The sequence below is a fragment of the Fistularia commersonii genome, chromosome 18 (genome assembly GCF_037954325.1).
Source record: "Fistularia commersonii isolate RoL2024-O1a breed Wild chromosome 18, RoL_Fcom_v1.0, whole genome shotgun sequence".
NCBI classification, from domain to species: Eukaryota; Metazoa; Chordata; class Actinopteri; order Syngnathiformes; family Fistulariidae; genus Fistularia; species Fistularia commersonii.
The window spans coordinates 6613916-6631806 of NC_141301.1; the positions used below are offsets into that span (position 1 = coordinate 6613916).

At 46.6% G+C, this 17891-nt stretch overlaps 1 protein-coding gene across 1 annotated transcript; it reads right to left on the minus strand.

Moving 5' to 3' along the window:
• Positions 1-129: 129 nt before the first annotated feature.
• On the minus strand, positions 130-2709 carry rnf7 (ring finger protein 7). The gene is made up of 3 exons (XM_086164400.1): positions 2492-2709; positions 2304-2351; positions 130-961 (listed from the first exon to the last, which is right to left on the minus strand). Exons 1-3 carry the CDS (start codon positions 2655-2657, stop codon positions 843-845), a joined length of 333 nt encoding a protein of 110 aa, XP_086020526.1. The 5' UTR covers positions 2658-2709; the 3' UTR covers positions 130-842.
• Between the last annotated feature and the right edge of the window lie 15182 nt (positions 2710-17891).

A 17891-nucleotide genomic window follows, 5' to 3' on the forward strand; every position in this document is an offset into this window, starting at 1 on the left:
GGGTTTTATAGGTTAACAAGATAACATCTTCTTTGGTTAAAAAGTCCAAAAAGCCTAACACATTACAATTCGTCTTTGCTCCACATTTCAGTACAGGTCAAAGTACATATACAAAAAAAGACTTGAGAGTATAGCTGTTCACAGCTTTACCAAATTGTTTATTTTTGTGAAGACAAACAAGTTCACGATGTGCCAAACTCCACCACATGTGAATTATGGCCACACACTGTAACACATTTCATCAATCTCTCCATAATTCTTCATCTTTACAGGCTGGAATCAATTGTTCACCAACCAACAAAGCCTCAATTTATCCATCCTCTGCTTCTGACATGACAAGAACTGACACATGCTATCAGAGACAAGAACAGCGCTGAAGATGAGGGGGCAGTGTGGTGCAGGAGATAGAGCAATCGTCTTTGGAACTGGCCGTTCCTGGCTCGATTCCTGGCTCCCACTTGTGTGTTGTTGACCAAGACAGTAAACCCCTAACTGCCCCACTGGTGCTGCTTGATGGCAACCTACTGCTCATGGTTCATCTATGATGGGTTAATTGCAGAGAAGGATTTTCCCGACGGGGATTCATAAAGGATAAAGTATTATAATTATAGACAGAGGTAAGGAGCAGGACGTTGGTAATGATCAGATTCAACTGAACTCTGTCAAGGCGTTGTGTGGCTCCGTTTCAATTCCCCTGTGTCTCCAAGTCTGCCCAAATGTTGTTGAGCAAGGGGATTAATAAGGTAGAATTGAAAAAAAAAAAAAAAAAAAAAAAAAAAAAAATCAATCTCCACTGGCAGGTACAGTTTGTAGTCAAGTGAAACAAGCCAACCCAAAACAGTTTATTTGCCAATTCTTTGAACGACCCAGTCCTGCTGGCAGAGGGGGCAGCGGTTGTTCTGCTTTACCCACAGAGACATGCAACAGTTATGGAAGGAGTGGTTACACTCGCCCCATACCACTGGAAGAAAGAACAAACAGAACTGTTAGTAGAGCAAGAGACATTGAACAAACAAAAACAATATTCAGCTTGGTTCTTATCAAAAATTAAATGAAATGATATAATGATAACATAAAGCATAAACATGTGCTAGGTTCTCTCAAAGTGGCTTGTGATGTTAAAGGAAACATATCTCTTATCGCAATCATTTTTTAGTGAAGATTTTGATGGAAGGCCAGACTGTATTGCAAAAATAATTATATAAACCAAACCAATTGGAGTCATACATCTTGAAACCTAGGCATGAGAACCTGACAGAAGTACATCATTACTAAATTACATCCTTGTTTTTACATTTACATATATATTTTACAGTCAATGAATTTCAGCAAGTGCCAGTTCTCGCTTTGGTTAAAACATGTTATACTCTGTACTTATTGGGCTCTCTTGGACCTATTTATTTTGATGCACAATATTTTTTTAATACAGAAGACACAATTTAATATTCTGCACAAACAGGACATAATTACTTCAATTTTTATCTGACAAATGGGAAACAACACCTCCGATTCCATCACATCCATTAAAAGTGATAACTCAGCTATGAATAATGACAAGTTTCATGCTAGCAACTACAAAATGAAAATGAGCTAACAATACACGCAGACTACTTGACAGTTAGTAACATGTGCTCTTTTGTATGAACAGTGTCCTTCAGAGTCAAAACAGGCAGCTTCAAATTAAATGCATAACTTTCATTATTACTATTAGGCCGGAATCAAAGAAGTAAAGGTGCAGCTGGTAAATTCACCATGCCTACCTGTCAGATGACAGGTGTAGGTCAACTCTGGATTCAATAGGGGTGTGTCTGTGCTGAAACAAAACTCATGTGCCTACGCCATTGTGAATTTTTAGTCACTAGTGTTCACTAGAGTTACACCCCTGTAGCATTAGGTTGTTTTGTGAGGCTTATGAAAGACATTCACTTCAACTGATTTAAAAAAATATATACAAATACATTTGTTGAATATATCAAAAAAAGAGCTATTTTACATTTCGTTCAAGGCCAGTTAATGACTTGTCTGTGACAAAATACACATACATTTTTTAACATATCTGTATATTCCACTGCAGCGTAACTAACTCAGCACGAAACACTATAAAGCCACTGATGACAAATCTATTGCAAGGAAGCAAAATCGGGTTCAATAGTCCCTCGCGTGTCCAATAAAGGCCTTCATACTAAATTGTCTTCCCGTTTACAGGGCGACGGTGACAGCAAACACATACATTAGCATGGCTATGTTAATAGTCAGGACTCTAAGGTGAGTGTTTAAGTGCTGACATTGTTGTATTATCTTACCAACACAGTCTTCCTGTTTGTTTTCTGCCTGACATCTAAGACAGGCATCTGTGAATAAAGAAAACAAAACTGTTATAGTGGTATTTTTTTTCCAAAAGACTCGGTGCATTCATTAGCGAATATTATCCTTTCTAACGACGAAACCCGTTAGCCGCATTCAGCTAATGGATAACAACAGTAAGACTCACCCATTACTTGTACACGACATATGGCACAAGTATCACATTCAACATCCCAGCTCCACATGGCCACAGCATTCCACTTCTTTAGGGAAAACATCTTGTCCCCGCCTGACTTGGAGCCCGAGGACGTGTTATGAGAGATTATTAAACCCGACTCATCACCGTCATCCATCTCTGCCCAGATAACATTAGCCGGGCTAGCTAAGTTTGACAAAATGGACGGACCGACAAGGCGGTGTTAACTGCAGCTGATATAGTGAGTGTTATACCCCCATAAGAACAGGAGAGGGTAGTGTTTTAAAGAGAATGAAGTTTATAATGCCTAAGAATCGACTTGTTTATTACCACTGGATAGAAGCTCGTAAAGTTAAAGCCAATGCAGTAATTCACTCAAACTGTTGGTGAAAATCAAACAAAAATCTTTCTGTATCTAGAATTCATCATGTCTCCCTTTTCACATTTGTGTCTCTCAGGGATCCTGGGAGCTATGTTGTTGGGGGCTTTATGCCCCCTTGAAGGGTCACCCAAGGAAAACAGCCAAAGAGTGTCAATCATTGGACCCAGTTTTCCCTTGCCCTAATGCCAGCCACCGGGGGGCTCCCCTGAAGCCAGGCCTGTGGGCAGAGCTTGGTGGCAAGCGCCTGGTGGCCAAACCTTCACCCATGGGGTTTGGCCGGTCACAGCCCGAAGGAACGACATGGGTCCCTCTTCCCCTGGGCTCACCACCCACAGGAAGGGTCAATTGGGTTGGGTGGAATGTGTGCCTGGCGGTAGCCAGAGCGGGGGGACCTTGGCAGTCTGATCCTCAGCTGTAGCAGCTGCCTATTGGAACATGGAATGTCAACTCTCTGGCGGGGAAGGAGCCAGAGCTGGTGCGCAAGGTTGAGAAATTCAGACTATAGTCGGACTCATCTCGGTGCACAGCCTGGGCTGATTAGGAGGAACGCCCAAGTGTTTTGAACCCGAGTGGTGTTTTGTTATTGGACTTCTGTGCTTGTCATGGATTGCCCATAACGAACAACATGTTGAGGCATAAAGGTGTCCATATGTGCACTTGGCACTAACACACCTTAGGCCACAATTCTTTGATCGACCTTGTGGTCGTATTGTCAGACTTGTGGCCGCATGTCCTGTTGAGGCGGCATATTGGAGCTGAGGCTTTAAGGCGGTTGGCACCTGGCAACCCTCAAACCTGGTGGACTGCAGCGGTGAGGGATGCCGTTACACTGAAGAAGGAGTCCTATCAGGCCTTTCTGGCCTGTTCCGCTCGGGAGGCAGCTGACAGGTACCGGCAGACCAAGCAACATGAGGCTTCAGTGGTTGCCAGGGCAGAAACTCAGGTGTGGGAGGAGATCGGGGAGACCATAGAGAACGACTTACGGTGGGCGACGAGGAGATTCTGGTCCACCATCATGCGGCTCAGGAGGGGGAAGCAGTGCTCCGTCAGCACTGTGTACAGTGGGAGCGGGGCACTTTTGACCTCATCTTGAGATGCTGACACGCCTCTGCCACATTGGGTGGATGTCGGGGACAGTGCCCCTGAACTGGTAGACAAGGGTGGTGATCCCCCTTTTTAAAAATGGGGATCAGAGGTACTCCAACTACAGGGGGCTCAGACTCCTCCACCTCCTTGATAGGATCCATTCACCAGTGCTGAAGAACCAGGAGGAGCAGTATGGTTTTCATCCTGGCCTTGGAAAAGTGGACCATTTCTATACCCTCAGGGGGCATAGGAGTTTACCCAACATGTGTTTTGTGGATCTGGAGAAGGCATTCAACCGTGTCCCGCGGGCAGTCCTGTGGGGGTGCTCTGGGATTATGGGGTACCAGTCATATGGACTGTTTAGACCCGTTTCTGGTGAGAGTTGACTCCACCAGGGCTGCCCTTTGTCACCGATTCTGGTCCTCACTTTTATGGACAGAATTTCTACTTACAGCTAACGCGTCCAGGGGATCCTGTTTGGTGGCCGCAGGATCCAATCTCTGCATTTTGCAGTTCACATCAGTCCATGATCTCCAGCTCTCACTTGAACAGTTTGCAGCCAGATGTGAAGTGGCTGGGATGAGGATCAGCACCTCCAAATCCAAGACCATGGAGCTCAACCAGAAACGGGTGGAATACCCACTCTGGGTCAGGGAAGAGGTCCTGCCCCAAGTGGAGTAGTTACAGTACCTCGGGGTCTTGTGCATGAGTGAGGGAAGGATGGAGCAGGAGGTGGGCCTCACTGCTCCGGCTGCTGCTCCCACAACCTGACTCCATATAAGTGGGGGAAGATGGATGGATGGATAGATGGATAAATTATTTAAAACTCATTGAAAAGTATTTGTACAGTATTTGTACCAGTGTATTTGGATGGATGGATAGATGGATAAATTATTTAAAACTCATTGAAAAGTATTTGTACAGTATTTGTACCAGTGTATTTGGGTTTTTCCACTGTATTGTTTTAGTGAGTATGCTGAAAAAAATCTAAATTTTCTTGTATTGCATTTTTATTCCAGCATATAATATTATTGGATTATATATTACAACCAGTGGTCTTTCCATATCCTCCCTAAATATCATATATAAGGTAGATTTGGAAATCAAATAAAAATCCATCAAAGCTCCAGAAAACATCATATTTTGGGTCTGTTGAATGGCATTGGCATTATCTTCTTCTCCTTTCAGCTTTTCTCTTTAGGGATTGCCACAGCGAATCAACCTTCTCCATCTAACTGTATTTTCTTTCCTCCTCTGTCACACCAACTTCCTTCCTATCCTCTCTCACTACGTCCATAAAACTTATCTTTGGTCTTCCTCGAGACCTCCTGCCTGGCAGCTCCAATGCCAGCATCCGTCTACCAATATATTTACTATCCCTCCTCTGCACATGACTGAACCATCTCAGTCTGACCTCTCTGACCTTTGCTCCAAGACATCTAACATGTGCTGTTCCTCTGATAGACTCATTCCCAACCTATGCATCCTGGTCACTCCAAAAGAGAACCATTGCATCTTCATCTCTGCAACCTCTAGCTCTGCGTCCTGTCTTTTCGTCATTGTAACTGTTTCTAGGTCATACAGCATTACTGGTCTGACCACTGTCTTGTACACCTTTCCTTGAATTCTGGCTGATAGTCAATCACATAGTACCCCTGACACTTTTCTCCACCCATTCAAAGCTGCTTGAACCCGTCTCTTCACTTCTTTTCCACACTCTCTGCTGTTCTGGACTGTTGACACCAAGTACCTGTAATCCTCCAACTTCTGGATCTCCACGCCCTGTAGCCTCACCATTCCACCTGAGTGCCTCTCATTCCCACAAATATACTCTGTCTTGCTGCGACAAACTTTCATTCCTCTCCTTTCCAGCGCATACCTCCACCTCTCCAAACTTTCTTCCACCTGTTCCCTGTTCTCACTACAGATCACGATGTCATCAGCAAACGGCATAGTCCATGGGGATTCCGGTCTAACCTCATCTGTAAGCTTGTCCATCACCACTGACAAGAAGAAGGGGCTCAGAGCTGATCCCTGATGGAGTCCCACCTCCACCTTGAACTTCTCACTTACTGCTACAGCGAACCACTCCACTGTCTCACAGCTAGCATACATGTCCTGCATGAGTGTAACATACTTCTCTACCACTCCAGATTTCCTCATACAATACCAGAGCTCCTCTCTTGGCACCCTGTCATATACTTTTTCTAGTTCTACAAAAACACAGTGCAGCTCCCTCTTGCCTTCTAAGTACTTCTCTATTAGCATTCTCAAAACAAATACTGCATCTGTAGTACTCTTTCTTGGCATGAAGCCGTACTGCTGTTCACAAATGCCCACACAAGTGTTCACAAATACCATCTATAGTTGCCGCAATGCTGCACATCCCCCGTATGCTTAAAAATGGGCACCATCACACTTTGTCTCTATTCATCCGTCATCTTCTCTCTCCCTAGGATCCTGTTGAATAATCTAGTCAGAAACGTTACCACTACCTCTCCTAGACTCTTCCTCACCTCCACAGGTATTTCATCGGGACCAACTGCCTTTCTACTCTTCTTACTCTTCGATGCCTTCCTCATTTCCCTTTTACTAATCTCTTCCACTTTGTGGTCTACAATACTGACTTCTTCTACCCTTGCCTTTCTTTCATTTTCCTCATTCATCAATTCTTCAAAGTACTCTTTCCATCTTCTCATCACTCTTCTAGCATCTGCCAATACATTTCCCTCTCTATCCTTAATCAACCAGACCTGTTGTACAGCCCTTCCATCTCTTTCCTCAATCTGTATAGATCATTCTCTCCCTCCTTTCTGTCCAACCGAACATACATGTCATTGTTTTGCCTTTAATACCTCTATCTTTAACTTGCGCCAGGGGTGTCAAACTCATGCATTGCAATCATGTGATCATACTATCCCACTGGTCGTACAAAGGCACAAAACTTCAACAAGTAATTGGTATCGAAAAATATAGTAATGCACTTTAAGATTAAATGAGACTTATAAAGAAAGGAATTTTTAAACCATTCACACATGTGCATATAAAATCTAAATTGAATCCATGCCTACACCCTACAAACTAAAAAGCGTGCTATTAAATGCGTAAAGAAGAAAGTATTCACCTATCCTGTAAATGTGTAAACTTCATACATGAAACATGCATACACATACAACAGATACTGAAAATGAATGGAGTTGCATGAACAGTAGAATTCCATCATACTCGTTTGTAGTGAAGCTGGTGACTAACATTAAATTGCACATTTTCGCTAGCAATTAGGTCGCTGGCTTTTACCGCTGCTTCACTGATTTCTCGGCTATGGGTGAAAGTGGACCGCTGTTTCCTCAGACCCGCCAGCAATTCGTTTATCTTATCTCTTCTCAGCTGTCTTTGCAAGCTGTCATATTTTTCGCTGTGATGAGTCTCGTAGTGGCGCTGTATTTTATATTCCTTAAATACCGAAACTTGTTGCAAACACACACCAAGCACAAAGGTTTCCAGTGCGTCTCCGTAAATAAATAAGACGTAGTCAATTTTTCTTTCAAAATTCTACACTCTTTAACTGCTTTTCTTTGTTTTGATAACGACATTTTGGCTAATGAGGGAGAGAACGGGGGAAAAAACGTCATAACAAGCAGCAGGTGGTGCATTGATAACGTCTGCTGATTGGTCCGTCTCAGAGATGCGGATTGTCGTCTACTCTGACCAAAATAGTGCGTCTCCTAGCGGAAAATTCTTTAATTGCATGTAATTAAAAAAATTAAATCCTTGTCTCATGCATTTTTTCACTGTCAAATTATCCTGCGGGTGTGGATGAACACCCTTGTGGGCCGGTTCCGGCCCGCGGGCCGTATGTTTGACACTTCTGACTTATGCTGTTTCTCCCTGTACCACTGTCTATTCTCTTCAGTCCCCTCAGTGTTCCACATCTTCTTTGTTAACCGCTTTCTCTGTATATACTCCTGCACTTCCTCATTCCACCACCAAGTCTCCTTATCTACTTTCCTTCCAGACGATTCGCAAAGTATTCTCCAACCTGTCTCCCTGATAGCATTAGCTGTTGTTGTCCAATCTTCTGGAAGCTCTCCCTGGCCCACTGACAAAGAGCCCTTCTCAACTCCTCCCCGAAAACCATACAACAGTCCTCCCCTTTCAGCTTCCATCAGTTTGTCCTCTGTTATGCCTTTGTCCTCTTAATCTACCTTGTCACCAGAGTCATCCTACATACCACCATCCTATGCTGTCTGGCTACACTTTTATCTGCAACTGCTTTGCAGTCACTGATCTATTTCAGGTTACCTTGTTCTACCTCGGCATGTAAAATGTAGTCTACCTGCGTGTTCCTACCTCCGCTCTTATAAGTTACCCTATATTCCTGTCTTTTCTGGAAAAAAAATGTTCACTACAGCCATTTCCATCCTTTTTGATCCCTCTGTCCCAAACTGTCCCTCTGCATTGCTATCCTGTATACCAAATTTGCCCATCACTCCTTCATCCCCTCTATCGCCTGCACCAACATGCCCATTGAAGTCTGCACCAATTACTATTCTCTCATCTCTGGGGATATTCTGCATCACTTCATCTAGCTCCTTCCAGAACTTCTCCTACCCCTCAACCTCACTTTCCAAGTGCAGGGCATAGCCACTAACAACATTGAGCGTTACATCTTCAATTTCCAATTTCAGACTCATAAGTCTATCTGACATTCTTTTGACCTCCAGAGCATTCCTAACAAACTCCTCCTTCAAGATAACTCCTACTCCATTTCTCTTCTTGTCAGTACCATGATAGTACAACTTAAAGTCTGCTCCCAAGCTTCTGGTCTTACTACCACCTGGTCTCCTGGACACACAGTGTATTCACTTTCATTCTCTGGATCATGTCAACCAACTCTCTACCTTTTCCTGTCATAGTCCCAATATTCAAAGTCCTTACTCTCAGTCCCAGACTCTTGCCTTTCTTCTTCTCTCTCTGCTTCTGAACACGCCTTCCACCTCTCCTTCTTTGACCTACAGTACCCCAGTTTCCATTGGTTCCCTGTAGGTCATCGGTACCAATGGCAGTCATTGTTAACCCGGTCCTCAACCGATCCAGTATGATCTGGTTATTAAGTTTGAGATGATGAAATGAGATGAGAACAACTTTATTAATCCCGAAGGAAATTGTTGTGCCAGAGTTTCAAGTAAAAAACACAACAGAAATAGATGATAGTAGAAAGGAGGAAGAATAAGAAATACAATGAAATATGAATTGTCCTAACTGTTAACTATAACTACAAAGATTGAAGATTCCCTGCGGCTGAGGGAAGAGGAATTAAAAAGTCTGATAGCCTCAGGTAGGAAAGACCTCCTGTGGCGTTCAGTGGAGCTCTTTGGTGGTATCAGTCTACGACTGAAAGAGCTCTGACAGGACATCAACGTGGCATGCAGGGGGTGATGGATGTTGTCCATGATGCTGAGGAGCTTCCTCATCATCCTTCTCTCTGAAACCTGCACAACAGACTCCAGCTCTACTCCCAGGACGGACCCAGCTCTCCTGATGACCTTGTTGAGTCTGTTGGTGTCAGCTGTCTTGAGCCTGCTGCCCCAGCACACAACAGCGTAGAAGATGGTGCTGGACATCACTGAGTGGTAAAACATCGGCAGCATGGTCCTGCAGACGTTGAAAGATCTGAGACTCCTGAGGAAGAACAGACAGCTCTGACCCTTCTTGATGATGGCATTGGTGTTAAAGGTCCAGTCCAGTTTTTTGTCCAAGTGGACACCCAGGTATTTATAGGTGTCCACAATGTCCACATCAGTACCCCTGATGGTGACTGGATTCAGGTGGGTCCTTTGTTTCCTGAAATCCACCACCAGCTCCTTTGTCTTAGACACATTGAGCTGCAGGTGGTTCAGTCCACACCACTCCACAAACCTGTCCACCACACTCCTGTACTCCTCCTCCTGGCCTCCGTTGATGCAGCCCACGATGGCAGAGTCATCTGAGAATTTCTGCAGGTGGCAGGACTGCAAGAAGAACCTGAAGTCTGAGGTGTAGAGCGTGAACAGGAAGGGAGACAGGACCGTCCCCTGTGGCGCCCCCGTGCTGCTCACAATGATGTCCGACGTGATGTTCCCCAGCCTCGCGTACTGCGGCCAACCTGTGAGGTAGTTGTTGATCCAGGTCGCGAGTGGAGCATCCACCTGCATGTCCAGGAGCTTCCTGTTCAGCAGGGCAGGTCGCATGGTGTTGAAAGCACTGGAGAAGTCAAAGAACATGACTCTCACAATGCTTCCTGCCTCCTCAAGGTGAGTGCATACTCTGTGCAGCAGGAAGATGATGGCGTTTTCCACTCCAATCCGGGGCTGGTAAGCGAACTGCAGGGGGTCCAGCGAAGGTCCAACAACATTACGAAGTTGCCTCAGGACGAGCCTCTCCAGCGACTTCATGACGTGTGATGTCAGGGCCACTGGTCTGTAGTCGCTGTGTGTGCAGGGATTCTTCTTCTTGGGCACTGGGACCAGATATGAGGTTTTCCACCGGTCAGGGACAACCATCTGGATTAGGCTCAGGTTAAAGAGGTATGTGAAGATCCCACACAGCTGAGAGGCACATCCTTTCAGCACTCTGGGGCTAAGTCAGTCAGGGCCGGCGGCTTTCCTGGGATGAAGGCGACTGAACTCTCTCCTCACCTCCTCAGCGGTGAAGGTGACAGGAGGGGGTGGAGAGAGTCCCATTGGGGGGCAGGAGGGCTGAGGTGTAAACGAGACATCGTCCAGGGAAGCAGAAGAGGTGCGTGGGGGAGGGGTAAAAGTCTTAGAGGTGAGGGGTGAGGGCACAGGGGGATGAAAGTCCTGAGCGGAGCTGAGGGGAGGGTGGGCAGAGGCTTCTTCATCAAATCTGTTGAAAAACAGGTTTAATTTGTTGGCCTCATGCAGGTCTCCAACCATCATCTGGCTTCCTTGTTTTCCATGGCCAGTGATGGTTTTCAACCCACACCACACCTCCCTCATGTTGTTCTGCTGGAGTTTGCTCTCCAGCTTTCTCCTATAACTGTCCTTGCCCTCTGCAATCTTCTCCCTCAGCTCAGTCTGCACCTTCTTCAGCTCCTCTTTGTCTCTGCTCCTGAATGCCGCCTTCTTCCTGTTCAGTGTGGCCTTAATGCCCTTAGTCACCCAGGGTTTGTTATTTGTGAAACAACACACTGTCTTGTTGGGGATGATGTCCGTGCAGAAGTTCACATAGTCCGTAATGCAGGCAGAGAGTTTTTCAATCACCTCTCCCTGGTCTTCGCAGAGCACATCCCAGTCAGTCGTCTCAAAGCATCCCTGAAGAGTCAGTTCTGCCTCCTGAGACCAACTTCGGACAGTTCTGGTGATCACAGGTTGCCGCTGGACTTCAGGCACATAGCGAGGCTTTAGATGGACCAGGTTGTGGTCTGCCCTGCCCAGAGCAGGGAGAGCTGTGCAATTGTATGCATCCTTGGCATTTGCATACAGCAGGTCTAGGGTTTTATTGTCTCTGGTCTTGCAGTCCACAAACTGTTTGAAAGTGGGCAGAGAAGATGACAATGTGGCGTGGTTGAAATCCCCAGAGATGGCAATGAAGGCACTGGGGTGCTGAGTCTGGAGTCTTGCGACCGTTAATTGATTGGTTTGGTTTGGCATTTTTGGTTTTGGCAAACGTTTTACGCTGGATGCCCTTCCTGATGCAACCCTCTGCATTTATCCAGACATGGGACTGGCGCAGGGAGACACTGGCCGGTGCCGCCCTGAGGCTACATTCAAACAGATGTCATTATAAAATATTCAAATATCCTAATATCATAGAACCACACCTCATGTTTATATTGTAACATGCTTTACCAATTACCTTTACAGTTTACAGTTGAGGAGTTTGTGCAGTTTTTTATTGCATCAGATGAACAAAGAGATTGTCCACTCAATTGAAATTTATGAGCCTTTTCATTGCAACTTAAGTTACTACAAGCACCTCGGAGAGTACTTGGACAGTAGATTGTACTTGGAAAAACACAAATATTCTCCACATCTAGGGACAGAATTGTCAATATTTTCTGAGGAACTTTGATTTCATCAGTGTTTTAAGGGAACCAAGTCCCATTGGGATCAGAAATTTATTTTACAAGGACATGGAAAAGGTAACACCCTTACAAAGTCCAACAAGATACAGGATCAAAACATCTGCTGGACAATACTGAGGATGTTTTATGAGTTTGTGGTGGCCAGTACCGTCCTCAATGCTGTTGTGTGCTGGGGCAGCAGATTGAGAGCAGGGACGCCAAATGACTTAAACTTATCTTCAAAGCCAGCCAAATTACTGGGGAGGATCCACAATTACTGACAGTGGTTTCAGAGAAAGAATGTTGTCTGAGATCAATACAATTTTCGACAATGCCCCATTTTCTTGCCACAATGTGTGTGGTTAAGAGGAGAAGATCTTTAAGCAAAAACCTTCTCCCACAATGCTGGACAAGAGTGCACCACAGGAAATCATTCCAGCTTGTGGCCATGAAACCTTTTGACTCCCTCATATGGATCAATTGTACATGCAGTTTTTTTTTTTCTATGCTTAATACTTCCATCATTGTTGTGGTTGTTGTTATTGGTGGTGTTATTATTATTTGTTCTTTTGAATTCTTGTTTTATTTCAATTTATTCTATTATATTCTATGGATGTATTCTATTCTATTGTCTGTGAGGATAGGATACTACAGCGGAAAAAATCCTGCATGGGATTAATACGGCATTCTAAATCTGATTCTTATTCTGAAAAATTTCCTCAATAATACTTAATAAATAAAAGAGTATCAGTGGAACATTTACTAAATTTATATTTATTCAGACTCTGTGTTTGGTCCCCTGAACATTGGCATTATGAAAGGGTTGTGAATTCTTTTATTTTTATTGTACTTCATTGCATATAGAGTAAACCAAGAGCTGGTCCTCTGAGTTATTTATCAACTTGGCTTAAAAATGTAATCAGCTTTCAACTTATATACTTTACTACTCATCAACAATTTCAGATAAGATTCTCTCAAAACTTTAATGTAAATTAGATTGTTTGAATTCTTCACAATTTTATCCATTCTAATTCGCAAAATTAATTGGTTGCCTTGATTATTGTTCCCCTGTGCTAACATCATCATTGTTGTCATGGTTGCCATTGTTGCTGTTCTTCTTTCTTCTTTCTTCCTGCTTCTTTGATTTTGTTTTAGGTCACTTACAATCACCCAAGTGATATGTATTTACTAAAGGCCACAATAATGAGATTTGCTAGAGCATTTTTTAAGTTTCTGTCTTCAAATTCACAAGTCTATATTCAATAAGATGGGTAGGCCGAAAACAATTTTGGAAAGTTCAGATGATAATTCCACTGCTTTGGAAGCTCCTGATGCTTAATTGAGAACATTTGAGTTGATTAGAGGCACACCTGCGGATGTATTTTGAAGCACAAAGGGACCACAGATATAATAGTGGCCTTTTCGGCAGTGCACTGTTATTACTAATTAAACCCATAAAAATAGAAATTAAATCTCCCAAAATATCCAGAGGAGAATTGTGAACCTCCAAAAGTCTGCTTCATCTGTGGGTACTATTTCAAGATGAAGGTATCATGTTCATCTGTCCAAACAAATATGCTTAAGTATAAACACTATAGGAATGCCCAGCCATACCCTTCAGGAAGGAGACTGTTTCTGTTTCACAGAAATGAATGTGCTATGGTGTGAAATGTGCATATAAACCCCAGAAAAAAAGGCAAAGGTCCTTGTGAAGATGCTGGCTGAAGCTGGTTGTCACGACTCATCGGATCCCCAGGCAGGTGGCACAGCAATCAAGGCAGTTATCCCCTGCACCTGGTGAACACGCCTCACCAGGAAACAATCCCACTAATTAGGCAAGAGTATATAGGGTGGACCCAAAGTTGCAGACATTGTCTGATCTCATTGCTAGGAGAAGTCTGTGTAGTCTTCTCCCTGGCGTGTGTATGACATCCCGATCTCACAACTTATTAAACCACCTGCGTATCTACGAACCTGTGTCTGTCCTCCTGGAAGCCAAACGTAACAGAAGATCAGACCTGGTATGGAGCCCACAAGCACTCCAACACCTCAGCCTCCACAAGTCATCCATGCTGCACCGCTGACCAGCCTGGCTACGTACTCCGGCTCCCCGGAGAGCTATAGGGGATTCCTCCTCCAATGCTCGCTGAGGTTTGAGATGCAGCCCGCTCTGTTCCCCACGGAGAAGTCGAAAATTGCCTACATCATCTCCCTCCTGTCGGGCAAGGCCCTCCAGTGGGCTGAGGCTATCTGGAATTCCCCGGGCATGGTGACAGCCACGGTGAAAAACTTTGTGGACCATTTCAAAGAGGTCTTCAGCCTTCCTGTTGGGATTCCTCACTTCAGGCCCGACTTTACCACCTCCGCCAGGGAAAGCAGCCCGTCATGGAGTACGCCTTGCAGTTCCGGATGCTAGCGGCCGCCAGTGGCTGGAACGAGCCAGCCCTGCTGACAGCGTTTCGGCAAGGCTTGAACCCCTCATTGCGACTCCACTTGGCGGCTTATGAGGACACCATGGGGCTGGAAAGGTTCATCCAACTGGCAATCAGGGTATCTCATCGGAGAGAGGCCTGTTTCTCTGACCCAGGAAGATCTACTACCGCCACTGGGCCATCCCTCAACCCTCCAGAGCAAACAGAAGAGACCAGGGAAGTGGAGGCCCCCCGATTATCCGCCACCGAGAGACACAGACCTCCAAGACCCCTGGTGGGCGCAGTGACTTCCCCTAACGTCTACTTGACACCATTGACTATCCCAGCCCAGCTTTGTGTGTCTGACTCTACCCACCTTGTGCACGCCCTCCTGGACTCCGGCTCGGCAGGGAACTTCATCTCCGGTGCACTCTGCCGACAGCTACAAATTCCCCGGCTCCCGTGTTCCCCCTCCTTCACCGTACGATCAGTGATGGGAAAACCTCTATCTTCCAGGCAAGGCAACACACAAACCTCCTCCCTTCAGCTTAGCATTGGGGTTCTGCATGTGGAGAACATTTCGTTTCATGTCCTGGAGGAATCACAGATAGATCTGGTGTTAGGCAGACCTTGGTTGAGGGCGCATGAGACTACGGTTTCCTGGGCCACTGGGGAAATCCTGCGCTGGGGTGAGACTTGCAAGGAGCACTGTTTTCCCCAGCTCCCTCCAAGGAGAATAGTGCATCTCTATGCCACATCAGTAGAAAGCCCCAAGCAAGACCACCGGGCCCAGATCCCTTCCCAGTATGCGGGTTTTCAGGACGTCTTCAGCTCCCAACGAGCCGCCGCGCTGCCTCCACATCGTCCCTGGGACTGTGCGCTCAATCTACTTCCAGGCCAACCGCTACCGAACGGGAAGATCTACCCTCTCTCTCTCCCTGAACAGGCGGCCATGGAGACCTATATAGAGGAATCCCTGTGCCAGGGCTATATCCGACCGTCGAAATCCCCTACGGCCTCGCCATTCTTCATCGCAAAGAAGGATGGAGGGTTGAGGCCCTGTGTGGACTACCGGATCCTGAACCAAGCCACCGTAAAATTCCGTTATCCTCTACCCTTGGTGCCAGCGGCTTTGGAGTCCCTCCGGGGGTCCAAAATATTCACCAAACTGGACCTCTGGAGCGCCTATAACCTGGTGCGCATTCGAAGAGGGGATGAGTGGAAAACTGCCTTCGTAACCCCCTCTGGTCACTGGGAGTACAGGGTCATGCCATATGGCCTAGCCAATGCCCCTTCCGTATTCCAAGGCTTCATGAACGAGATATTCAGAGACTTCCTCCAAAAATTTGTGGTCTATATAGATGACATCCTGATCCACTCCCCTGATCTGTCCAGTCACGTTCGCCATGTCACCCAGGTCCTCACCAGGCTTCGCGAACACCAACTGTTCCTCAAGGCAGAGAAATGCCTGTTCCACCAGACCACCGTCCAGTGCCTCGGCTACCACCTCCATCCACAGGGAGTGAGTATGGATGAAGACAAGGTCAGTGCCGTCCACTCTTGGCCTCAACCCCAGACAATCAAGCAACTACAGAGGTTTCTGGGGTTCGCAACTTCTACTGACGGTTCATAGAACTTCAGCCATCTGGCTACGCCCCTCACCTCCCTGTTGCGCGGCAAACCAAAACGCCTGCATTGGAACCCAACCGCCACACGAGCCTTCCTGGAGCTCAAGAAGGCCTTCACGTCCGCCCCTCTGCTGCACCACCCGGACCCAGATCTTCCCTTCACAGTGGAGGTTGATGCTTCGACCACGGGGGTGGGAGCCGTCCTGTCCCAACCCCATGGAAAGCAGCCCGACTCCAGCCCTGTGCCTTCTTTTCAAAAAGGATGAGTTCAGCAGAGAGCAATTATGATATCGGCAATAGAGAGCTCCTGGCCATCAAGCTGGCATTGGAAGAGTGGCGCCACTGGCTTGAAGGCGCGAAATACCCTTTCACGGTGCTAACCGACCACAAGAACTTGCAGTATCTGCGCCAAGCCAAGAGGTTAAACCCCCGCCAAGCTAGATGGGCCCTCTTCTTCACCCGATTTCAGTTCAACATCCGATATCGCCCTGGCACACAATGGGCGAGCCAATGCTCTGTCACGGATTCACTCTCCAGAAAACACCCCAGAAGAACCGGAGAAAATCCTGCGTGACTGTGCTCGTAAACCCCATCCGGTGGAGCCTGGATGAAGAAATCTGGGAAGCATCAGTGTCCGACCCCGCACCACCCAACACTCCGGCCAATCGTACCTACGTACCACAAACCATCCGGGAATCTCTCCTCACCTCTGCACCAGGTACCGGGCATCCAGGAATGAGTGCGACTCAGAACATACTTCGAGACAAATATTGGTGGCCAGGAATGTTGAGACGTCCGAAGATATGTCAGCCAATGCCCCGACCGTGCCAGGGCGAAAACGCCTCGTCACCTACCAGCAGGGAAACTGGAACCCTTACCCATCCCAAATAGACCCTGGTCCCATCTCGGCATTGATTATGCCACAGACCTTCCCCCCTCCAAGGGATACACGAGCATCCTAGTGGTTGTGGATCGATTTTTCTAAGGCATGCAAGTTGATCCCCATGAGGGGAGTCCCTACAGCATCAGAGACTGCAGAAGCCCTCTTCAACCAGGTCTTCCGGAACTTTGGACTGCCGGAGGACATCGTCTCTGATCGAGGACCTCAATTCATATCCAGGTTTTGGAGAGCCTTCCTTCGCTTGCTGGGGGTGACAGTGAGCTTGTCGTCTGGTTACCATCCCCAGACCAATGGACAAACAGAACGCAAGATCCAAGAGGTAGGCCGCTACCTCCGAACGTACTGCCAGCAACACCCTGCAAATTGGAGTCAATTCCTTCCCTGGGCAGAATATGCTCAAAATTCCCTCCAGCAACCAACCACCGGGTTGACGCCATTCCAGTGCATGCTTGGCTACCAACCACCCATGTTTCCCTGGACAGGAGAATCCTCAGAAGTCCCAGCAGTCAATCAATGGTTCAGAGAGAGTGAGAGGGTGTGGGCCAGGGCCCACCGGCATTTGCAAGGGGCTCTACGCCGCCGCTGTGCAAATGCTCACCGAGCCCAGGCCCCTGCCTATGTCGTGGGACAGAAAGTGTGGCTCGACACGGGACCTTCGCATGAAACACCCCTGCAAAAAACTCAGGCCAAAGTATATCGGGCCCTTCAGGATCTCCCACCAGATCAATACGGTTACTTTTCGCCTTCAACTCCCGCCTGAATATAAAATTCACCTGGTATTTCATGTATCTCTGTTAAAACTGTGCTATTCCTCTGACTCTTCAGACGCTGCAGGCCCTGGGGTTGCTGTGCCGCCTCCGCCACCTCCCCTCCTTGACGAGGGACCCATCTACGCAGTACACCAGATACTCCAATCTC

What these genes read in the sequence shown, in the direction of transcription:
- rnf7 (XM_086164400.1), bottom strand. Translation starts at nt 2,657, where the DNA reads ATGGATGACGGTGATGAGTCGGGTTTAATAATCTCTCATAACACGTCC. An exon ending in ATGTCGTGTACAAGTAATGG is followed by an intron (nt 2,352 to 2,491) that starts GTGAGTCTTACT and finishes CTTTATTCACAG; the next exon opens with ATGCCTGTCTTAGATGTCAG. An exon ending in CAAACAGGAAGACTGTGTTG is followed by an intron (nt 962 to 2,303) that starts GTAAGATAATAC and finishes TCTTTCTTCCAG; the next exon opens with TGGTATGGGGCGAGTGTAAC.